General features: G+C 36.5%; 1 protein-coding gene across 1 annotated transcript; it reads left to right on the top strand.

The window, feature by feature from the left end:
* The first annotated feature begins 9882 nt into the window (after nucleotides 1-9882).
* LOC127878701 (zona pellucida sperm-binding protein 3 receptor-like) lies at nucleotides 9883-16839 on the top strand. Its single transcript, XM_052425231.1, has 7 exons — nucleotides 9883-9940; nucleotides 10313-10495; nucleotides 13212-13394; nucleotides 13767-13949; nucleotides 14939-15121; nucleotides 15494-15676; nucleotides 16661-16839. Exons 1-7 carry the CDS (start codon nucleotides 9883-9885, stop codon nucleotides 16837-16839), a joined length of 1152 nt encoding a protein of 383 aa, XP_052281191.1.
* Nucleotides 16840-26391: the final 9552 nt, after the last annotated feature.

Raw genomic sequence — 26391 nt, forward strand, 5'->3', positions numbered from 1 at the left:
TTCTTCGAGATGGGAACATGTGGTATGATCCTTGTTCGAGATGTGAGCATGTGATGTAACCCATGTTTGAGATTTCAGCATGTGGTATAACCCTTGTTGGAGATTTGAGCATGTGGTATAACCCCTGATCGAGATTTGAGCTTGTGGTATGGCCAATGTTCGAGATGGGAGAATGTGGTATGGCACTTGTTTGAGATGGGGGCATGCGGAATGACCCATGTTCGAGATGGGAGCATGCTGTATGTTCCTTGTTTGAGATGGGAACATGTGGTATGTTCGAGATTGAAGCATGAGATATGACCCTTGTTCGAGATAGGAGCATGTGGTATGATTCTTGTTCGAGAAGGGAGAATATGGTGTGACACTTGCACGAGATGGGAGCATGCGTTGTTACGTTTGTTCGAGATGGGGGCATGTGGTACAACCCTTGTTCGAGATGGCGGCATGTGGTATTACCCTTGTTCGAGATGGAAGCATGAGGTATGACCCTTGTTCGAGATGAAAGCATGTGGTATCACCCTTGTTCGAGATGGGAGAATGTGGTGTGACACTTGCTCGAGATGGGAGCATGGGTTGTGACCTTTGTTCGAGATGGAAGCATGTGGTATAACCCTTGTTCGAGGTGGGAGCATGTGGTTTAACCCTTGTTCGAGATGGAAGCATGAGGTATAACCCTTGTTTGAGATGGGAGCATGTGGTATCACCCTTGTTCGAGATGGGAGAATGTGGTATAACCCTTGTTCGATATGGATGCATGAGGTATGAAACGGCGTTTCATTTCATGTCACAAACTGTCATCACATCATGAGGACGTGTCGCATACAACGATACACAGTTGACTTTTGAAGTTTTAACATATTTTGTATCGTGCCGCGACCATGGCTTTATCATATGCTCGTGATACGTGTTCGAACGAAATTGGTAAAAAGGACCATCATATCAAAACGACGCGTCGCGTTCCCCAACTTTTGCTGACGCTTGCTGAAAAGTCAATGCCAATTTGAAAATACGCATGATGTGTAATAACCGTTACAAAAAATACACTCCCATCTATTTACATTCGTTAACATTTTCACTGTTGTTATTGTCTGTTACCCAACACTCATTATTGTGTCAACATCCTACACAATGGACATCTGAGTTATATGGAAACACTTCTAGTTTTTATATGACAAATATGAACATATTCGTTGTGATATTTCCAAATTTTATTTCATTATTTATTTTTATAGAAATACTTTATTGTGATTCTTTTAACTCGATTTGTCTGTGCATTTTGAAATGTTCATATTGAAGTTTTAAATTGAGACTGAATTGTACATTTAATTAGTTTCAAAGATTCAAATAGTGTATGATTTATTTTTTTGTAGAAAGCATTTTGTTTGGTGTAATCATGCCTTTTCAAGAATTGCGTGTGTCATTGAATTCAAACCGGAACTATACATGCTTCTGACATACACATATTTAATGTATGTTTTGAAACATTATTTTTACGAATGAAGATATACATAAATGCGTAAACGTCTAACCAAATATGTATACCTTAGGGCATGTTGTGAGTAATTGATTGAACAAAAACCAATAAAGCACCGGAAACACCATCCCCACAAATGTTGTTCTGTCCATTAGCGTCACGTGTCTTAATTATTGAAAAAAACAACAACATCATGCGATCGGAAGTTGTGGCAAATATTGTGGAAATAACAACATTCACCCAGCCAATCCTTGTTATTACCTGATGCCTTATATAAATGATAATTTATTATATATTGCTATTTCCTCGTCGAAAAAGAAATTTGCAATGTTTTAAACTGTTACCGGTGAATATCGAACTGTTGACCGGTCAACAGTTTGAATTATTACCTGATGTCTTATATAAATGATAACTTATTATTTTTTGCTATTTCCTCGTAGAAAAATAAATTTGCAGTGTTTTAAACTGTTACCGGTAAATATCGAACTGTTGACCGGTCAACAGTTTGAACTGTTGCCCGCTGGAATAATGACGTCATTTCGTCGAAAAAATGACGTCATTTTACAGTTAAACAGTCAAAATTATTTATTTTATCGATTACTGTTGTGTGTAAATAAAAATTTAGTTTGCTGTTATTTTTATGTTGGAAATTTGATCAGGTAATAAAACACTTATTTCATGGATGCTTGGTGAACAGTCAAAACTGTTGTCCCTCGGTATCAGGGCTGACATTTGGAACTGTTGCCCTCAAAGTCATCCCTGATACCTTGGGAAACAGTTTTGACTGTTCACCGCGCATCCATGAAATAAGTGTATACTGTTGCCAGCTGGAATAATGACGTCATTTCGTCGTAAAAATGACGTCATTTTACAGTCAAACAATCAAAATTATTTATTTTATCGATTACTGTTGTGTGTAAATAAAAATTTAGTTTGCTGTTATTTCTATGTTGGAAATTTGATCAGGTAATAAAACACTTATTTCATGGATGCTTAATGAACAGTCAAAACTGTTGTCCCTCGGTATCAGGGCTGACATTTGGAACTGTTGCCTTCGGCCTATCGGCCTCGGGAAACAGTGCCAAAGTCATCCCTGATACCTTGGAAAACAGCTTTGACTGTTCACCACACATCCATGAAATAAGTGTATAATGACGAATGCATGTATTAATGAGTGCGAAAACCCCATTTTACTTTAATCATGTGTTTTGCTAAAGGCAATGTAATTTTGTTTTTGTGTATCGTGTTTCAAAACCAGAGAATTCATTTTGAAGTTTGTTTGAAACGAATTTAAAAAAGAATGGCAATGTTATCTGATTCCTCGTCCTCTTTCGCTAATTAGACAAATTATAAATCCAAATTGGAGTCCTAAATTGTTCCATAGACGATCGATAAAATACAAACATGAACATATTCGTGCTGGGAGCGCTGTGCGTGTTGAGCGTGATTGCCATGGTATCCTCCACGGCATTGTACGGGGGATATCCGGCCTATGGTGGTACTGTTGGATATGGTAACTATGGATACGGAAGTGTAGGAGGCAGCATGGGAGGCGGCGGTGATGGCGGATTCGGGGGCATCTTCGGTATCCTTATTTTCTGAGATTGATTTATTTTCTTTATTTTGCAATGTTGTAAAGACTTGTTGCTTGTTGCTGCGTCTCTACAGATATATAATGTCTCTTTGGTTTCGTTTTTCTTTTATGATCACACATTAGGTGGGTTCAACAAAGTTGCAGTTACAAAGCTGTGTGTCTCATATTCATGAACTTTTATTCTAGTTTTGCATCATACAAAGCTTATAACAATTCCAAAGCGCCATTTAAATAAGATTAATACTTTGAAAAATTCATTTATGAAAAACGGCTTGTTTTCATCATGTATTCTTAAAGGGGCCTTTTCACAGATTTTGGCATGTTTTGAAGTTTGTCATTAAATGCTTTATACTGATAAATGTAAACATTAAATTTTTAAAGCTCCAGTAAAAAATCAAAAATAAAATTAAAAATAAATAAAAAAGCAGCCCGCAGCAGGACTCGAATCAGTGACCCCCGGAATCCTGAAGTAAAAAACGCATAAGTCAACTGAGCTATACTGCCAAGCATACATAACATGCGTATTTTATACTTTATATACGCAATCTTCGTAGTTTCACAAATTTAGACGACGACAACAGAACTCACTAAATTATTCAATCGTTTCGCGTTGCAACGCTTTATAATTTAAAGGTTTTTAAATCGTCAAAAGATGCATATAATGGCTATATTAGACCGTGGCAAATGTTCAGTAATACTGTTTCCTCACAAATAGCATAACTAAACCGAAAATTTGCGAATCTGAAACAACTTTTCTCAATTTTGTCAATTTACCAAACCGTGAAAAGATCCCTTTAAAAGTAAACCGTCGTTTATACAAAGTTTAAGAGTTTATTTTTTCTTGCAGTGTTTGTCTTTATCATCATAATCAACGTTTTGTTCGGTGGCGCTGGTATCGGAGGTGGTATTGGAAACAATAACAACAACAAGAACTATTACTAGACACTGGTTACTGTTGATAGAACGTTATTTACGCAATATGTCATTCATAGTTAATATTTTAAAATCAAATTGTTAAATCTCCATTATTGCCAAAGAACATACTAATTTTAATGATGATGCGAATAAAGCTTTTGAGTTGTTCGAAGTTAACTACACATCTATAATTGTCATAAATATGCAACCATGGCTCGAACCATGACCAGTAAATGTGTACATGTGATGCTTACACAGAAAGATATATATGTAATGGATTAAGCATTAACTCACATACATATATTGATAATTAGCTAGCATACTTGTATCAAAGTTAATTGGCAAACGTGTATTGTGCTTTATCACCTACTTGTTTAGAGAATTTTTTGTTTAAGAAACTAATTAGAAGTTTTGTCTCAAATACTTATGCAAATGATTGTTTCACATAATTATATAGAGGCGTATTTAAACACACATGGCATTCACTCACATCTTGCATATAACATTTGTTATCATACTTTTATTAATGCATTAATGCGAATAATTTTAATCAGCATTCCCTCTCATGACTGTATAAAGCTATAAAGCAATTTATCACATAAGTGTATAAAGCATTCCATCCCATGATTTGATAAAGCAATCGCTTATGGAACTGAATAAAACAACAAAATAATATAATTGTTTGAAGGATTGCCTCACATATTTTTACAAAGCATTATATCACAAGGTTTCTAAAAAACAGTTTTTACGTACTATTAGTGGTATAAATCATTAAATCAAATACTTGATTTTAGCATGTTCAGGTATTGTTTTATTCAGCATCATTATAAATAATTGTATTAAGCATTTGCTCACATAACTGTGTACAGCATACTCAAGCTTAATAGCATACACCATTAGATCACATCATTGTTGTACATATTAATTACCATACTTGTGATTGCATTAAACTTAGACGCTCATACTGCAATTAAGCATTTATTCAAATACATTCTCAATGAAACTATGCAGTGTAATTTGACAAGAGACCACCGCAACGGCATAAGCCGCTCAAACGATAGCATTCGCCAGCGAAAGCGTGCCTCAAAACCACGTTTGATTCAGTCAACATGTGTACATGACATATGTGGGTGACTGTTTACATAGGTGTTTTTGAAGTTAGCAATTTTACACGTTTATGATTTCTGTTGGGTCGTTTAATTATCATATTTACATAAACCACAAATTATTGCTTCTGGCAATATTTCGTTCGCAAACAACTTTAAATACCTCCTTCCTTCTATCACTACGTTTGAAGTTAGCAATTTTACACGTTTATGATTTCTATTGGTTCGTTCAGTTTTAATATTTACATTAACCACAAATTATTGCTTCTGGCAATATTTCGTTCGCAAACAACTTTAAATATCTCCTTCCTATATTACTACGTTTTTACACGCGTTCATAGAACTTTCTATATCAGTAAATGAAACAGTGTCGATTTTCAGTCTCGTCCTAAGTGCCAGACAATTCAAGCGCCTATTCGAAAGTACTAATGGAGTGCGTTCAAATTGCGACAGTGTTTGCCTTGTGCATATGTTTTGCACTAGGACATGTTATTTGGGATTCGAACAATGAAACGCCGTTGCGAAAGTCGCTTTCGTTCTTCAGTAAGTAATTTAAATTATACTTATCATTTCTATTGCAAAGAATTATTTATTGTTAAATTCATTTTAACTTTGCGTTTTACTTTGATTGACGCCTTAATATTAATAAACTCGGATTATATATGTAATATTGAAACAAATAAATGAATGTTGTATTTTACCTTAAAATCGCAAAACATATTTAAATGAGAATTAAGTTTGTTATTTGCGCACTTAAAAATGCCATAATAGCAAATCAATCACTGATACTGACACTATATTCAAAGGTTAACATAAAAAAAATGCTTCAAAAGCAAAATAAAAATAAGCAAAAAAGGAAACAAAGTTATCTTTTGTCGAAATTATTTCATTAAAAAAATCTGAAATGTGTTTCTAAATACATATACCATTCCTTTAGACGCAACTGTCATGCTTTATTTTTATGGAAATCGACCATTAGTAGCGGTGGCATGTTTATTTAAAATACTTATTTTATTACACTATAACATAATGGTTGTATACATAGTGTGTTGCTTAGTCAAGATTCTTAATTTGTATTTGAACAATTAACCGTCGGTTTCTTTTTTCATATAAAATCAATAATGCAATTGTTGGACCATCTGTTTTTAATTCTTGAGAATATATCATCTAAAAAAGTTCATACCATTATTGATTCATTAATTTGCTTTAAAACCTTTTCAACAGTTTGAGTATTTTTAGTTATAAGAACGATAGTTTTGTGTGCCTCTAAGTTTATCATTTATATGATCCGAGAGCATATATTATTAACCCTTAACCACTTAGATACGTATTTAGACGCATTTATTGTCCCTTAGAAAGTCAAATTTAAGACCTATGAACAGAGAGAAGAACATGATCCACGCACATTATCAATTTTTATCAAACCACTAGATTGATATCTGCCTGATTAAGACGATGTGTCATATAACTGTCTAAACACGTGCAACACATGTCATTCTTTACTTCATTAGGTTTGTATGTTTCTTCCAAAAGTAAGAAATAAAGCACAATTGTTACGGCTTCACTAAGCTGCCCTGTTTGTTAATTGACATGTTAATTCACTGATCCATGTTTTTAAAGCTTCGTGCTATTGTTATCAATGACCATAACACTCGCATGAAAAAAGCAGGATATGTCATTATTTTGTGTTCTGTAAATTTTTAAAATAGAGACACACTTTGTTCTGTTCACTTAATATGAATATTCAATTATAATAAACCTTTCAGTTTCTTATTCAAAGTAATGCAATTTCAAGCAATGACTGACCTACCAAATTGCCAAACTTTGTGAACAATTGTCAACGATTAGATCATTTATGTTATAATCAGTATATTGTATATTAGTATACATCACTTTTATTCATATTGCTAAACTCCCATAGGCTATCGTGACATAAAAATATTGTCAGACCCAGCGGGAAAAAAATACTGTAAAAAAATACTGTAATAAATGTTTATATAATGTCACATCCTCAAACGGATGATAAAGCGTACTGTCAACGTGAGATTGGTAATTTTCACCGACACCATATCGTTCATTTAATATAGTTTGTATATAGTTTGTCTGCATGCTTTAAATTAACAACATTCTCGGTAATCTCGTTCAGTAAAAATGTTAGTTCATTTAATAAAAAAGTCGATAATAACGCACGTTTTATTGATTGTGCTTACTTGCAGTATGCCGAGCATCTTGCCCCACTATTCCCAACGCTCGCAGGGTTAATTTCCCGCCCACTGTCGGCACTGTAGTACCATACAGTTGCGACAGCGGCTATTCGCCTGACCCGACCAGCAGGATGATTGCTACTTGCGATGCAAACGGTTATTGGCAACCGAGCGTGGCCTGTTTGAAACGTAAGAATTATTGCCTGTCCTTCGACATATTTAATAAGATGGTGTAGAACATGAATCTCTTTTGTTTACAAAGATGCGCAGTGCATTCAAGCGTCTCGTAAGAGATTCTACGGTTTCATTCAGTGTGTTTCTCTTTCATAATTTATATTATTATAAGACAGCATTGTCATTCTTTTATTCTTGTCATTTTATGAAATTTTATTATATTATCATTCTTGATATCCCTGTATCTGCGTACTCATTTTGTTTCATACTCAGATGTTCGTGTTCCATACACACTCCATCAAATCTATCACCGCTATAGTACAGCTTTCACAATTATGTTGAACACACACCCCTTCCTTTTCTTCCATATAACGTTTTTCTTTCTTATTTAAATCCATTATATCAATGTTTTATCATGCACCATCCATTTTATTCCACATAAAGCAACTTCATTAGTTTTGCTCATGCAAAAGTTATCAGAAAAGATATATAATATAGATATACAATATAGAATGCAATGTATGCAGTACACGTTAAACAAAGTATAAAAATCTAAAGCTTGTATTCATGTCCTTCAAAGAAACTTGATTGCTAACCTTAAGCATACATGTTTATTGAAAACTTATATCAAAGAACGTGTTCACAAATTGTCAAAATTGATCTTTCCAACGTTTGGTCACATATTTGAAAATATAATGACACTATACAATTCATGGCAATAAATACCACTAATGACTTAAACTCATACCAAATATACTGATTTGTTTATGATTTCCACTATATAACAATCAGCATTGACGCATTGATTTGACAAAAAGCTTTCAATCCAAAGGGACCTTGTTCGAGCCTCGGTAGGGAAACTTATCTATCTTAAATACTAAAAATTGTCTTATTATAATAGAGCTCTTTAGTTTCTTGGTCAAAATAAAGCAATTTCAAGCAATGCCTGACCTACTAAACAAATTGCCAAACTTTATGAACAATTATCTTTTATTCAGACAACGATTAGATCATTTATGTTATAAACAATATATTGTATAATGTCACATCGTCATATGGGATATATAACGTAAGTCGATAGGAACGCATGTTTTATTGATTGTGCTTGCTTACAGAATGCCAAGCAGCTCTTCCCACTATTCCCAACGCTCAACCGTCGGCAGTATCCGGCCCGCTCACTGTCGGCACTGTTGTACCATACAGTTGCGACAGCGGCTATTCGCCTGACGCGACCAGCAGGATGATTGCTACTTGCGACGCAAACGGAAATTGGCATCCGAACGTGGCTTGTTTGAAACGTAAGAATTATTGCCTGTCCTTCTAAATATTTGATAAGATGGCGTAGAACATAAAATTCGTTTTTCACAACAAATACGCAGTGCAATCAAGCGTCAAGTAAGAGATTCTTCGGTTTCATTGTGTGTTTTTCTCTATCATTATGTTCTATTATTATTATTAGACAACATTGTCATTTTTATTCTTGTCATTTTATCTTTTTTAATTATATGCTCATTCTCGATATACCTATATCTGCGCCTTATTTCAAATTCAAATGTATTACCGCTGTATTATAGCTCTCACAATTATTTTGAACACACACCCCTTCCTTTTCTTCCATATAACGTTTTTCTTTCTTATGCAAAGCCCTTATCTCAAAGTATTAACATAACCCATCCATTTTTTTCAACACTACGCAACATCATTAGTTTGGATAATGCTAAAGTTTCCTGAAAACCTATATATTATATAGATATACAATGTAGAAAAAATGTATGTATTACACGTTAAACATAGTATAAGAATCTAAAGGTAGTCTTCGTGTCTTTCAAAGAAACTTGATTGCTGATCTTAAAAATACATGCTCTTTGATAACTTATATTAAATAAATAAACAATATATTGTATAATGTCACATCCGCGAACGGTTGATACAACGTATTGCCAAAGTGTGATTGTTAATGTCCACCGACACCAGGTTGTTCAGTCTATGTGTAATGTTTGTAATCTGATAAAAAGAACATCTTTCCATTAAAAATTAATCGACGAACAAGCATTCAGTAGACATTTTATATTAATTATTTTGATGGTGTAATGTAAGCACGTGTTCTTCGGGGACCATGATTAGGCGAATCGTTGATATGCTCATGATCTCATTCTTAATTTATATGTAGAGTTCGTCTTCATGCTTTCAAATTTGTACATTCTCATAAATCTCGTTCAGAAAATATGTTAGATAATTATATAGAAAAAATACATATAATTACATGTTTGATTGTGTTGTTTACTAACAGTATGCCAAGCATCTCTTCCCACTATTCCCAACGCTCAACCGTCGGCAGTATCCGGCCCGCTCACTGTCGGCACTGTTGTACCATACAGTTGCGACAACGGCTATTCACCTGACCCGACCAGCGGGATGATTGCTACTTGTGGCGCAAACGGAATTTGGCAACCGAGCGTGGCCTGTTTGAAACGTAAGAATAATTGCCTGTCCTTCTAAATATTTGAAAGATGGCGTAGAACATGAATCTCGTTTTTTACAACAAATACGCAGTTCATTCAAGCGTCAAGTAAGAGATTCGGTAGGGAAACTTATCTATCTTAAATACTAAAAATTGTCTTATTATAATAGAGCTCTTTAGTTTCTTGGTCAAAATAAAGCAATTTCAAGCAATGACTGACCTACTAAACAAATTGCCAAACTTTATGAACAATTATCTTTTATTCAGTCAACAATTAGATCATTTATGTTATAAACAATATATTGTATAATGTCACATCGTCAAATGGGATATATAACGTAAGTCGATAGGAACGCATGTTTTATTGATTGTGCTTGCTTACAGAATGCCAAGCAGCTCTTCCCACTATTCCCAACGCTCAACCGTCGGCAGTATCCGGCCCGCTCACTGTCGGCACTGTTGTACCATACAGTTGCGAGAGCGGCTATTCGCCTGACCCGACCAGCAGGATGATTGCTACTTGCGACGCAAACGGAAATTGGCAACCGAACGTGGCTTGTTTGAAACGTAAGAATTATTGCCTGTCCTAAATATTTGATAAGATGGCGTAGAACATAAATCTCGTTTTTCACAACAAATACGCAGTGCAGTCAAGCGTCAAGTAAGAGATTCTTCGGTTTCATTGTGTGTTTTTCTCTATCATTATGTTCTATTATTATTATTAGACAACATTGTCATTTTTATTCTTGTCATTTTATCTTTTTTAATTATATGCTCATTCTCGATATACCTATATCTGCGCCTTATTTCACATTAAAATGTATTACCGCTGTATTATAGCTCTCACAATTATTTTGAACACACACCCCTTCCTTTTCTTCCATATAACGTTTTTCTTTCTTATTCAAAGCCCTTATCTCAAAGTATTAACATAACCCATCCATTTTTTTCAACACTACGCAACATCATTAGTTTGGATAATGCTAAAGTTTCCTGAAAACCTATATATTATATAGATATACAATGTAGAAAAAATGTATGTATTACACGTTAAACATAGTATAAGAATCTAAAGGTAGTCTTCGTGTCTTTCAAAGAAACTTGATTGCTGATCTTAAAAATACATGCTCTTTGATAACTTATATTAAATAAATAAACAATATATTGTATATTGTCACATCCCCGAACGGTTGATACAACGTATTGCCAAAGTGTGATTGTTAATGTCCACCGACACCAGGTTGTTCAGTCTATGTGTAATGTTTGTAATCTGATAAAAAGAACATCTTTCCATTAAAAATTAATCGACGAACAAGCATTCAGTAGACATTTTATATTAATTATTTTGATGGTGTAATGTAAGCACGTGTTCTTCGGGGACCATGATTAGGCGAATCGTTGATATGCTCATGATCTCATTCTTAATTTATATGTAGAGTTCGTCTTCATGCTTTCAAATTTGTACATTCTCATAAATCTCGTTCAGAAAATATGTTAGATAATTATATAGAAAAAATACATATAATTACATGTTTGATTGTGTTGTTTACTAACAGTATGCCAAGCATCTCTTCCCACTATTCCCAACGCTCAACCGTCGGCAGTATCCGGCCCGCTCACTGTCGGCACTGTTGTACCATACAGTTGCGACAACGGCTATTCACCTGACCCGACCAGCGGGATGATTGCTACTTGTGGCGCAAACGGAATTTGGCAACCGAGCGTGGCCTGTTTGAAACGTAAGAATAATTGCCTGTCCTTCTAAATATTTGAAAGATGGCGTAGAACATGAATCTCGTTTTTTACAACAAATACGCAGTTCATTCAAGCGTCAAGTAAGAGATTCGGTAGGGAAACTTATCTATCTTAAATACTAAAAATTGTCTTATTATAATAGAGCTCTTTAGTTTCTTGGTCAAAATAAAGCAATTTCAAGCAATGACTGACCTACTAAACAAATTGCCAAACTTTATGAACAATTATCTTTTATTCAGTCAACAATTAGATCATTTATGTTATAAACAATATATTGTATAATGTCACATCGTCAAATGGGATATATAACGTAAGTCGATAGGAACGCATGTTTTATTGATTGTGCTTGCTTACAGAATGCCAAGCAGCTCTTCCCACTATTCCCAACGCTCAACCGTCGGCAGTATCCGGCCCGCTCACTGTCGGCACTGTTGTACCATACAGTTGCGACAGCGGCTATTCGCCTGATCCGACCAGCAGGATGATTGCTACTTGCGACGCAAACGGAAATTGGCAACCGAACGTGGCTTGTTTGAAACGTAAGAATTATTGCCTGTCCTAAATATTTGATAAGATGGCGTAGAACATAAATCTCGTTTTTCACAACAAATACGCAGTGCAGTCAAGCGTCAAGTAAGAGATTCTTCGGTTTCATTGTGTGTTTTTCTCTATCATTATGTTCTATTATTATTATTAGACAACATTGTCATTTTTATTCTTGTCATTTTATCTTTTTTAATTATATGCTCATTCTCGATATACCTATATCTGCGCCTTATTTCACATTAAAATGTATTACCGCTGTATTATAGCTCTCACAATTATTTTGAACACACACCCCTTCCTTTTCTTCCATATAACGTTTTTCTTTCTTATTCAAAGCCCTTATCTCAAAGTATTAACATAACCCATCCATTTTTTTCAACACTACGCAACATCATTAGTTTGGATAATGCTAAAGTTTCCTGAAAACCTATATATTATATAGATATACAATGTAGAAAAAATGTATGTATTACACGTTAAACATAGTATAAGAATCTAAAGGTAGTCTTCGTGTCTTTCAAAGAAACTTGATTGCTGATCTTAAAAATACATGCTCTTTGATAACTTATATTAAATAAATAAACAATATATTGTATAATGTCACATCCCCGAACGGTTGATACAACGTATTGCCAAAGTGTGATTGTTAATGTCCACCGACACCAGGTTGTTCAGTCTATGTGTAATGTTTGTAATCTGATAAAAAGAACATCTTTCCATTAAAAATTAATCGACGAACAAGCATTCAGTAGACATTTTATATTAATTATTTTGATGGTGTAATGTAAGCACGTGTTCTTCGGGGACCATGATTAGGCGAATCGTTGATATGCTCATGATCTCATTCTTAATTTATATGTAGAGTTCGTCTTCATGCTTTCAAATTTGTACATTCTCATAAATCTCGTTCAGAAAATATGTTAGATAATTATATAGAAAAAATACATATAATTACATGTTTGATTGTGTTGTTTACTAACAGTATGCCAAGCATCTCTTCCCACTATTCCCAACGCTCAACCGTCGGCAGTATCCGGCCCGCTCACTGTCGGCACTGTTGTACCATACAGTTGCGACAACGGCTATTCACCTGACCCGACCAGCGGGATGATTGCTACTTGTGGCGCAAACGGAATTTGGCAACCGAGCGTGGCCTGTTTGAAACGTAAGAATAATTGCCTGTCCTTCTAAATATTTGAAAGATGGCGTAGAACATGAATCTCGTTTTTTACAACAAATACGCAGTTCATTCAAGCGTCAAGTAAGAGATTCGGTAGGGAAACTTATCTATCTTAAATACTAAAAATTGTCTTATTATAATAGAGCTCTTTAGTTTCTTGGTCAAAATAAAGCAATTTCAAGCAATGACTGACCTACTAAACAAATTGCCAAACTTTATGAACAATTATCTTTTATTCAGTCAACAATTAGATCATTTATGTTATAAACAATATATTGTATAATGTCACATCGTCAAATGGGATATATAACGTAAGTCGATAGGAACGCATGTTTTATTGATTGTGCTTGCTTACAGAATGCCAAGCAGCTCTTCCCACTATTCCCAACGCTCAACCGTCGGCAGTATCCGGCCCGCTCACTGTCGGCACTGTTGTACCATACAGTTGCGACAGCGGCTATTCGCCTGACCCGACCAGCAGGATGATTGCTACTTGCGACGCAAACGGAAATTGGCAACCGAACGTGGCTTGTTTGAAACGTAAGAATTATTGCCTGTCCTAAATATTTGATAAGATGGCGTAGAACATAAATCTCGTTTTTCACAACAAATACGCAGTGCAGTCAAGCGTCAAGTAAGAGATTCTTCGGTTTCATTGTGTGTTTTTCTCTATCATTATGTTCTATTATTATTATTAGACAACATTGTCATTTTTATTCTTGTCATTTTATCTTTTTTAATTATATGCTCATTCTCGATATACCTATATCTGCGCCTTATTTCACATTAAAATGTATTACCGCTGTATTATAGCTCTCACAATTATTTTGAACACACACCCCTTCCTTTTCCTCCATATAACGTTTTTCTTTCTTATTCAAAGCCCTTATCTCAAAGTATTAACATAACCCATCCATTTTTTTCAACACTACGCAACATCATTAGTTTGGATAATGCTAAAGTTTCCTGAAAACCTATATATTATATAGATATACAATGTAGAAAAAATGTATGTATTACACGTTAAACATAGTATAAGAATCTAAAGGTAGTCTTCGTGTCTTTCAAAGAAACTTGATTGCTGATCTTAAAAATACATGCTCTTTGATAACTTATATTAAATAAATAAACAATATATTGTATAATGTCACATCCCCGAACGGTTGATACAACGTATTGCCAAAGTGTGATTGTTAATGTCCACCGACACCAGGTTGTTCAGTCTATGTGTAATGTTTGTAATCTGATAAAAAGAACATCTTTCCATTAAAAATTAATCGACGAACAAGCATTCAGTAGACATTTTATATTAATTATTTTGATGGTGTAATGTAAGCACGTGTTCTTCGGGGACCATGATTAGGCGAATCGTTGATATGCTCATGATCTCATTCTTAATTTATATGTAGAGTTCGTCTTCATGCTTTCAAATTTGTACATTCTCATAAATCTCGTTCAGAAAATATGTTAGATAATTATATAGAAAAAATACATATAATTACATGTTTGATTGTGTTGTTTACTAACAGTATGCCAAGCATCTCTTCCCACTATTCCCAACGCTCAACCGTCGGCAGTATCCGGCCCGCTCACTGTCGGCACTGTTGTACCATACAGTTGCGACAACGGCTATTCACCTGACCCGACCAGCGGGATGATTGCTACTTGTGGCGCAAACGGAATTTGGCAACCGAGCGTGGCCTGTTTGAAACGTAAGAATAATTGCCTGTCCTTCTAAATATTTGAAAGATGGCGTAGAACATGAATCTCGTTTTTTACAACAAATACGCAGTTCATTCAAGCGTCAAGTAAGAGATTCGGTAGGGAAACTTATCTATCTTAAATACTAAAAATTGTCTTATTATAATAGAGCTCTTTAGTTTCTTGGTCAAAATAAAGCAATTTCAAGCAATGACTGACCTACTAAACAAATTGCCAAACTTTATGAACAATTATCTTTTATTCAGTCAACAATTAGATCATTTATGTTATAAACAATATATTGTATAATGTCACATCGTCAAATGGGATATATAACGTAAGTCGATAGGAACGCATGTTTTATTGATTGTGCTTGCTTACAGAATGCCAAGCAGCTCTTCCCACTATTCCCAACGCTCAACCGTCGGCAGTATCCGGCCCGCTCACTGTCGGCACTGTTGTACCATACAGTTGCGACAGCGGCTATTCGCCTGACCCGACCAGCAGGATGATTGCTACTTGCGACGCAAACGGAAATTGGCAACCGAACGTGGCTTGTTTGAAACGTAAGAATTATTGCCTGTCCTAAATATTTGATAAGATGGCGTAGAACATAAATCTCGTTTTTCACAACAAATACGCAGTGCAGTCAAGCGTCAAGTAAGAGATTCTTCGGTTTCATTGTGTGTTTTTCTCTATCATTATGTTCTATTATTATTATTAGACAACATTGTCATTTTTATTCTTGTCATTTTATCTTTTTTAATTATATGCTCATTCTCGATATACCTATATCTGCGCCTTATTTCACATTAAAATGTATTACCGCTGTATTATAGCTCTCACAATTATTTTGAACACACACCCCTTCCTTTTCTTCCATATAACGTTTTTCTTTCTTATTCAAAGCCCTTATCTCAAAGTATTAACATAACCCATCCATTTTTTTCAACACTACGCAACATCATTAGTTTGGATAATGCTAAAGTTTCCTGAAAACCTATATATTATATAGATATACAATGTAGAAAAAATGTATGTATTACACGTTAAACATAGTATAAGAATCTAAAGGTAGTCTTCGTGTCTTTCAAAGAAACTTGATTGCTGATCTTAAAAATACATGCTCTTTGATAACTTATATTAAATAAATAAACAATATATTGTATAATGTCACATCCCCGAACGGTTGATACAACGTATTGCCAAAGTGTGATTGTTAATGTCCACCGACACCAGGTTGTTCAGTCTATGTGTAATGTTTGTAATCTGATAAAAAGAACATCTTTCCATTAAAAATTAATCGACGAACAAGCATTCAGTAGACATTTTATATTAATTATTTTGATGGTGTAATGTAAGCACGTGTTCTTCGGGGACCATGATTAGGCGAATCGTTGATATGCTCATGATCTCATTCTTAATTAATATGTAGAGTTCGTCTTCATGCTTTCAAATGTGTACATTCTCATAAATCTCGTTCAGAAAATAGATAATTATATAGAAAAAATACATATAATTACATGTTTGATTGTGTTGTTTACTAACAGTATGCCAAGCATCTCTTCCCACTATTCCCAACGCTCAACCGTCGGCAGTATCCGGCCCGCCCACTATCGGCACTGTGGTACCATACAGTTGCGACAGCGATTATTCGCCTGACCCGACCAGCGGGATGATTGCTACTTGCGACGCAAACGGTTTTGGCAACCGAGCGTGGCCTGTTTGAAACGTAAGAATAATTGCCTGTCCTTCTATATATTTGATAATATGGCGTAGAACATGAATCTCGTTTTTTACAACAAATACGCAGTTCATTCAAGCGTCAAGTAAGAGATTTGTTGTATATTGTGTATTTATTATGTGAGTGTCAACACTAATGTGAAGGAAATATCACAAGATACACGAGCTTCTATTCTACGATTTTATTGTTACATATTTATAGTAGCATATGAGCGTCTATACAGTTGCGCTACTAGATAGCTAATGCGCAGGGCTTATCACCGGAGCGGGATAAAGCGGGAATCCTTAACACGTGGTTGATCACGTGGGTATTGTAATGTTCTAATAAAACAACATTACCCTCTTCATGAATAAAGAAAATTGAACTGCATGTTTAAATCAAAATATAATAAGGTTTAAAATTCATGCATGATTATAGAACACAAATTAAGTACTCTATGTAACGAGTTTGTTTGTATTGACTCTGTGTGCTATGAATAAATCAAAATATACAAGATTAAAGTTTATGCATAATTATAGAACATGAAGTTGTCTGCGTATTGAATGATTATAAAATCAACGGTTGTCATACCAGTGCTCCAGCTAGGCCTAAATCGAAGGGCGCCGCGCCCTGCCCTCCCGAACCTCCGCCCTGCCCCCCCGAACCCCCGCCCTGCCCCCCCCCCTTCTCAAAAAAAAAAAAATTTTTTTTTTTTTTTTTTTTTTTTTACATATGCTAATTAATAAATCTCTTATTTTATTGTGATAATTTTAATCCTCATTGTAGACAATATATTTGAATGGTTTAATAATAATGGGAATAATACAATTATTTATAACATATAAATTAACATGCACTATAGGAAGCATTTCAGAAACACCCGCGCGCTCGAACGTGCCCTTTTCACAAAAACTGCGCGTCGAAAGTGCCCTTTTGACAATATACTGCGCGTCGAAAGTGCCCTTTTGACAAAAAAGCCCCCCTGCCCTTTTCAAATCCTAGCTGGAGCACTGTCATACTCCGCTCCGTAGAAGCGCGCATTCTTCTTAACTACTCTCCCAGACCGTGTTGCATAAGAATTGTCTAAAGGTATGACCTGGGCAGTCTTGGCTGAAGCAGCTGATTGGGGTTCCTTAGGGGTATTTGCAAGGATGTTGTAGTCGGGTACAGATTTGTCTGAAACATTTTCATTAGTTTTGTGTAACGCAATGCGATTTCTGCGATACACTACTCCTTCTCGCGTCTGTACGGTGTAAGACCTTGGACAGTGCTTTTGTATCACTTTTCCCGGAACCCCAATTTTACCCATCTGTATCCTAACAGGGTCATTTAAATTTAGAGGCAGAAGGGATTTGACCGACTTATCGTAGTTATGCTTGCTTCTCGCTTGAGTGTATTTTGAACACTGTTTGACCTTGCGGGCATTGATAACCTGGGGGCACAGTGCTTTGTTTGTAATCGGTAATACTGACTTAGTTCTGCGATTGAGTAACAGCTGTGCAGGGCTGTAGCCACTGTTGAGTGGTGTGTTTCGGTACTCTAATAGTACGACATAGATGTTCTGATTGCTATCCCTAGCTTTTTTCATAAGTTTTTTGGCGATGCCCACACTTCGCTCGGCTAAACAGTTTCCTTGCGAGTGTAACGGCGATGATGTGGCGTGTGTGAAATGCCACGATTTTGCAAAGTCAGCAAACTCAGTGCTAGAGAACTGAGGTCCATTGTCACTATGCAGCACGTCGCAAATTCCGTTGCGAGCAAAATGTGTCTGCAATTTTCGAATTACTGTGTACGACTTTGTGTCCGGTAGAAAGTCAATCTCAAAGAAATTCGAATAATGGTCCACTGTCAGTAGGTAATTCCTATTGTCAAAATGAAACAGGTCTGTAGACAAAACTTGATAAGGCCTGTCTGGGAATTCTGATGTAATCATTGGCTCTTTAGCATTCGAGTCTCTGTGAGTGAGACAAATTGGGCATTGTAAAATGTGCTCTGAGATTTGCTTTTTCGTGCCAGGCCAAAACATACAGTCTTTTGCCCGCTGCAGGGTCTTTGTCACGCCTAAATGACCTATGTGTACCTGTCTGATCATGTCGGGCTGCAGAGATCTCGGAATAAGGAGTATTTGACCTCTGAAAATTAGGTCATCCTCATAAGACAGCTCATCCCTATGATTGAAGAATTCCGTAATCACGGGGTTACAATTTGATCGAGATTCTGGCCAGCCATCGAGTATCGTCTGCTTTAGAAGTTGCATCTGACTGTCGTCACGAATTGCCTGTCTGATTATTTCTAAACGTCTGTCAGTCACCAGCAGTTGCTTTCTAACCGAATGAACGTGTGTGTCCAATCCGTCAATTAGAGTTGGGTACGTGTCATTAACTGAGTGTCTTGACAGATAGTCTGAGACGGGTATGTCTTTACCACGCACATGCTCCAAAGTGATGTCGTATTTCTGTAATGACAGAAGTAGTCTCTGCAGCCTCGGAGGCGCTGCCGATAGAGTTTTTTTTATGATTGACGAAATCGGTTTGTGATCACTGTGAACAGTCACGTGTCGTCGATACGTCAGTTGGTGGAATCGCTTGCAACCAAACACAATTGCAAGTAGTTCGCGTTCAATGTTTGCATACAGCTTCTCACTTGCGGTCAAGCTTTTTGAAGCATATGCAATTGGCCTACCTTTCTGCCCCAGGGAGCAACCTAACCCGTTTTGAGAGGCGTCGCATTCAAGCACAAGGGGCTCCTTGGGGTCAAAGTAACCTAGAACTGGTGCATTCGTAATCACGGCCTTGACTTTTTCGAAAGCGCGCGATTGAGGGTCATCCCAGAGGAATTCTACCTCCTTTTGCAAGAGGCTCCTAAGGGGGGCTGTAATCTCTGCGAGATTTGGCGCGAATTTTGCCAGGTAGTTGACCATGCCTAGAAAAGTCTCTAACTCGGCTCGAGTATGGGGGGCTTTAAGATCCGTAATTGCGTTTTGTTTGCTACTGTCGGGTTTCAGACCTTGACTTGAAACAACATGACCAAAGAATGGCACTTCAGTCGCACTTATAATACATTTGTCCGGGTTAAAACGGACACCCTTGTTTTGAGCTAGTTTTAGCGCGTTTCGCAAGTTTTGATCATGCTCCGCCCTTGACCTGCCACTTATAAGAATGTCGTCGACAATACAATGGACTCCTGGTGATTTTTCAAAAATTTCATTGCATTTCTGCATGAAAATGTCACCCGAGGAACTAATTCCGAACGGTAGTCGTAGGTATCGGTACCTTCCGAACGGTGTCGAAAAACACGTCAGTAGGGACGACTCGTGGTCAAGTTTCACACTCCAATAGGCACGCTAAAGTGCGTAGCTCCTGATAAGTCATTCGTAACGTCTTCTAACGTCGGCATTGGGTAATGGGGCCTGCAAATAGCGTCATTCAAAGCTTTTGGGTCTATGCATACCCTGAGTTTGCCTGTCTTAGGTTTCTCTATAAGAACTGTACTGTTAACCCACGCGGTTGGTTCGGTGACCTTTGTGATGATTCCATCGAAAACCATTCGATCAAGCTCAGCCTTAAACCTAGATTTTAGGGCTTCTGGGACTTTGCGCGGGGGGTTCACGACGGGGACTGCATCTTCTTTCAAATGCAATTTGGCATAACCTGGGATTTCCCCTACACCGCTGAATAGCGTTTTGAATTCGGACATCACAGAGTCCTTGGTAAGAGGCGTCTGCTCTTTTGGGGAGTTTTCAACTGAATATGTCAATTTGATCAATTTTAGATCAAGTGATGATTTGAGGCCAAGTAGTGGAGGGGCTTTGTTTCCGACTACATAGAATAATGCGTCTATTTTGTCTGATAAGTGGGAGCAGGGGAGACGTACTTTACCTATAACCTTAATTAGGTCACCTGAGTATGAGGTGAGTTTACTGTCGGGGGGTTCCAATGGGCTGCTCAGCTTAAGATTGCGAAATGTATCGTGAGGGATTATATTGCACTCACTTCCTGTATCAATTTTGAAATTGACCGGAGTCATATTTGGCCCAATTGAAATTTGTACAAATGCACGGTCTGGAGATTGTGAAGAATGTGCACTTACCACGTCAACGAAGTACTCTAAGGTGTCGCCGGAACCACTGTCACTGTGTCCACAGGCACCTTCCATAACACTATTGTCAATGTCATGCACTGACTTGTGCGCACTCCGTTGTTGTCTACACTTAAAGGCAAAATGGTTGAGTTTGTGGCACTTTCTGCACTGCTTTCCGAAGGCAGGACAGGATTGTTTGTTTGGCCCATGGTTGTTGCCGCAGTTGTCACAGGGTTGCTGTCCACGGTGTTGCTGTTGTTGTTGTTGTGGGTACTGCTTATGCGTTGCCTGGCGTCGTTTCGGTCCTGATTTCCGCTTGGAGGCGATAGCGTCCACTGGTGTTGCCGTCATTGACGTTGCACCGGTTTGATTGGAAACAATGTTCATTGATGCCATTTGATGTTGGCAGTATTCGAAACTTTGAGCAATCTGAATTGCCTTATCGAGAGTCAATTTGTCACCCTCGTTGATCAGTTTTTCACGAATTCGTGTGTTGTTGGTACCGATCACTAGTCTGTCCCGGATCATCTCGTCTTGGATGCCATTGTCTTTAAATTTACAATCTTGCGCTCTAAGGCGGAGAACTTGTCGATTGAGTCTGCCCCTTGGACTTCATTGTAAAAACGAAATCTGGCGAAGACAGAGTTGAGTTTCGGCTGCACGTACGTTTGAAATCTCTTGTAGTGTGCCTCTAGACTTTTGTTTTCCTCGTCGGAGAGCTGCCAAGTTTGATATACGTCTCGCCCTTTGTCGCCAATCCATAGAAGAACGTAGGCGATTCTTTCTTCTTCTTTTTTGTCCTTTAATGGTCCTTTGAACACAAGTTCGGAGTGACGCTTGAACTTTTCCCATGCTTCAGGTAGATTTGAACTCTCCCAGTCCATGCTGGGCGGTGTAATTCCTGACATATTCATTGTCACTGTTTAGTATCCCGCGCGTCGTAAACGAAATCCAGTTGATATCAGTTTATGTGAACGTTAAGTCCGTTATTCTGACACCATGTTGTATATTGTGTATTTATTATGTGAGTGTCAACACTAATGTGAAGGCAATATCACAAGATACACGAGCTTCTATTCTACGATTTTATTGTTACATATTTATAGTAGCATATGAGCGTCTATACAGTTGCGCTACTAGATAGCTAATGCGCAGGGCTTATCACCGGAGCGGGATAAAGCGGGAATCCCTAACACGTGGTTGATCACGTGGGTATTGTAATGTTCTAATAATACAACAAGATTCTTCGGTTTCATTGTGTGTTTTTCTCTATCATTATTTTCTATTATTATTAGACAACATTGTCATTTTTATTCTTGTCATTTTATCTTTTTTAATTAGATGCTTATTCTCGATATATATATATATATATATATATATATATATATATATATATATATATATATATATATATATATAATTATTTTGATGGTGTCACGTAAGAGTTCTTAGAGGAGCTTGATTAGGCGAATTGTTGATATGCCCATGATCTCAGTCTTTATTTATATGTAGAGTTCGTCTTCATGCTTTCAAATGTGTTCATTCTCAGTTATCTCGTTGAGAAAATATGTTAGATAATTATATAGAAAAAGTACATATAACTACATATTTGATTGTGTTGTATACTTACAGTATGCCAAGCATCTCTTCCCACTATTCCCAACGCTCAACCGTCGGCAGTATCCGGCCCGCTCACTGTCGGCACTGTGGTACCATACAGTTGCAACAACGATTATTGCCCTGCACAGAACAGCCCGATGATAGTTACTTGTAACGCAGCCGGGAATTGGATACAGGACGTGACTTGTGAACCAGGTTTAAATTATTGCCTTTTCTTTGTTATGCCGTTTAAGATGTTGCCTGGATGCATATCATTTCTACAACATGGCATTTAATTCTAAAGTAATCTTAAGGTTTCATTCCGTGTATTATTTCTTACATTTTCGTCGTTTAATCTCATTCAATTTTATCAGTCTCAATATATGCGTTTATCTTCCACTTTTTCCCATCCACATGTTTGTCTGCCATACACTCCATTTCAATTCAATCAGCGCTTTTCTTAACTACACATTTTACCGCAAGTATCAGAACCAAGCAGACAACATTACAATCTAGTTTTGTAAATCCTTAAAATTATTTATGGATCGTACATCACTTGGTATTCTTAAATCTTCAATCAGTCGCTGTCTTCATGAGTACTGATGTAGGTGATGCCAGACTAAGTATAGATCTGATATCAGTGTAGCCTCGCATAAACGATGGCGGGATGTTACAAGAGTAGAGCATGGTAAAATGGGTCGTTTGCCAAACGCGGTTAACTGTTGCGGAATCCTTTAAACATATGCTGAGAAGTTAGGTTCGAATTCCAATGGCCTCTTGTATTCAAACATTATGTGAATAAAATGTTCGAATAAATGTAAATTTATAAATATATATTATTTGACGTACAAACGTAGATTCTGAAATCAAAATCGTATGCTCCTGTTTTCGATGATGATTGGAATCGACTTCGACTTATGAGATCTTTAATAAAAATAAGCTTATTACATGCCAAAGATTTTTAGAAGAGTTTTCTCCATACATACCTTATCATTTGCATTAATAATATATTCTTAAATGATGCGTTATGGACTAAATTTGCTAAGTCGTGTATTCCAGTGGTGAAATGACGGAAATATGGTCTCATTTTTATCTCACACAGCGCTCTTGTTGTCCTTGGTTTTGCTTATTAAATTGAAAGTCTGCAACAAATATCGTAATCCTGTAGTATAAATAGTTGGCAAAAAGAATTCAAGACCACCTTCATATTTTACAGCTGACAGATTTAGCATCGGCTGTGAAGGATCTCAAGCGATCGTGAGGTGCCCTACACCGTTGACAATTGAAGTTCGTAACGCAGTCTACGGGCGGGGGCAGACTGACATTTGCCCGAGGACCAACCCTACACAAACTGCTAACACGAGTTGTGCTAAAGATGTAACAGCCCTGGTGTCAACGCTTTGCGGCAGTAGCGCGTCGAGCTGTTTGATACCAGTGAGCAACGGTTTACTTGGACCTGACCCATGTCCGGGTACTTTTAAGTACCTTGACGTGACGTATTTCTGTAATTAAAGCGACCAGTTTGTGTCAGCTACATTGGCAGACATTGAATTGATTGTGTTTGATTGTAGCATTATTAAGGTCATGCTTGGAAACAATATTCTGTAATATTTTTGGACCTCAATAAACGGAAACATAAATAAGGCATTTATCATTTTCACAAAAATAATCTCCTTTCATGGTTTTTATCGTATCCTGATAAGTATATTCTGCAATCCATATTAAAAGTAAATACGATAAGACTTAAGTGCTTGAAAACATTCCCTGAAAAATGTACACGTAAGAACAGCCAAACATAGAGAGGGCCAGGCGAACGAACGTTTATTGGGATTCTAGACTACCCCTCATCTTTACATAAGAGGGTAAATTAAAACATTACTTTCTTTTAACATAAAATCTGCCACGAAGAAGCCGAATCAGATTAAGTAGGTGACAGGAATTATGTTTTACGTTTATCACATATTCATGACAAGATATCAGAATTTGAAAAAGTAAACCTGAGGAAAAACAGCAATAAAATAGTATATACACATTGAAAAACTACATCATTGTTCGCAGTGCAAAAATATACATGTTGAATCAATAGCATAAAACGATTTAGCTACAAATATATACATTTACATGTATCAAATTCTATCATCTATGCCAGATAAAATCCACAACAATAAGACTGTATCAGTTTTCTATTACTTATGTGTAATGCAGTCTGCATACAATATATTAAATTAAAAATATCTTGACTTAAGTAATAATACATACTTATTTTGATGTGGAACATGTGTATATAATAATTTATGAACATACAATTCCTAATAAAGCAGCCATTAAAGGGACCGTCAACCAGATTGTCGAAAAAGTTATAAAATACCGTTTTTTTTTTACAGTTATTAGTTTAATTGCAAGTTTGAAATGAACACACGACATTCAAATTTATAAAGAGTGTGTCATAACGCACGGGTCGAGCTTTGTGTGCACTTTTTATCATCCTATTTATTTCATAGAGATAATTTAGACAAAATAACAACAACATGGGCCTTTTTGGACGTTCTGAAAGCATAGAAAGTATGATGAAAATGGTTATGAAAACTAAATATAAAGACGATTTGCAATCACCATCATATTAAATGAATATTGTTGGAAAATTGAATGCCTGTCTCACTAAGAATATAATTTCATGATGAAAATTCCCTGTACAAAACTTTTGATTTTTGACACCATATACAAATTCAAAATATACAATAAGATCATTGATGAAAATTAATAAAAAATAAATTTGCGAGCATTACTTTTTACTCACGAATAAGGTAGTCATCAAGACAGCCCTGTTGACCCGTACATTGTTGTTTATGCATTACTTGTTACCCGAGCAGTTCACACGGTGTCAACAACTCTGACCTAAACATAGGTATAGAGCACTAATGCGCTTTTCAGCGCAGCTGTTTTACTCAGCTTTTCATCTTAATGACTTTTACATAACGCCAGCAGACACGCATGAATATTTTCGAATATTTCATAGGCAGATTTAAGATACAACCTCTGAACGTTGGCTACATTACCGTGTCTGTTCTAAGCGCAAAGGATGTAGCACTGTTCATTGTAAGGAATTCCGGACTACTCTCTGTATGTTCAAACGACATGTATTGTGGTCCAGTTACAATAACACGTTAAAATCCATCTCGCAGAATATCAGTTTTGCTTTCAAGACGAGAAAACAATCATTACCGGAATAGCATAGTGTCACGATAAGAGGACAATCGTTTAATTATCCAGCCACAATGTTTGCCGTACTTGGTCAGCACGTCTGGAAATCGTTCCTGAAATCCTGGATAGGCTTTCCTTATTTACAAGTTTGCTATTTTGAATTCAATTTGGTATCGAAAAGCATTGTGCTTAAATGTGCCATGCGCGCATTGACATTTTTAATTACCCTCGTCATGCGAAAATGGGTCTTATTCCATACGCGCCCATCATACATATAGCCCACTCAGCCTGCGCATCTCTCAGTCTGGTCAGGAGATACATAATAAGACCATAACATATTGAGTGATTTTATAGCGAACAGCATCGCCTCTGATCTGACTGCGGAAATGCACATGTTGGGTCTAAGAAACGCTGGCCGAAACGCATAAGACCAATTTTCGCATGACGCGGCTATAAAAGTGTGATTTAAATGTGTCGAAAGAAAACTGCGTTTTAATCAAATATTATCATACGATATATATCGATAGTGAAATAATATACTCATAATAAGGCATGTGAGGACACATGATTTGCAGTCCCGTAGTATATTTTTTATCTACTTACACTAATGTGTGGTTTGACATTACTAAAACACATTTCATGCGGTGAATATGCAACTTACAAGTGTAATAAAAAAAG

This window comes from Dreissena polymorpha, chromosome 4 (assembly GCF_020536995.1).
Source record: "Dreissena polymorpha isolate Duluth1 chromosome 4, UMN_Dpol_1.0, whole genome shotgun sequence".
NCBI lineage: Eukaryota > Metazoa > Mollusca > Bivalvia > Myida > Dreissenidae > Dreissena > Dreissena polymorpha.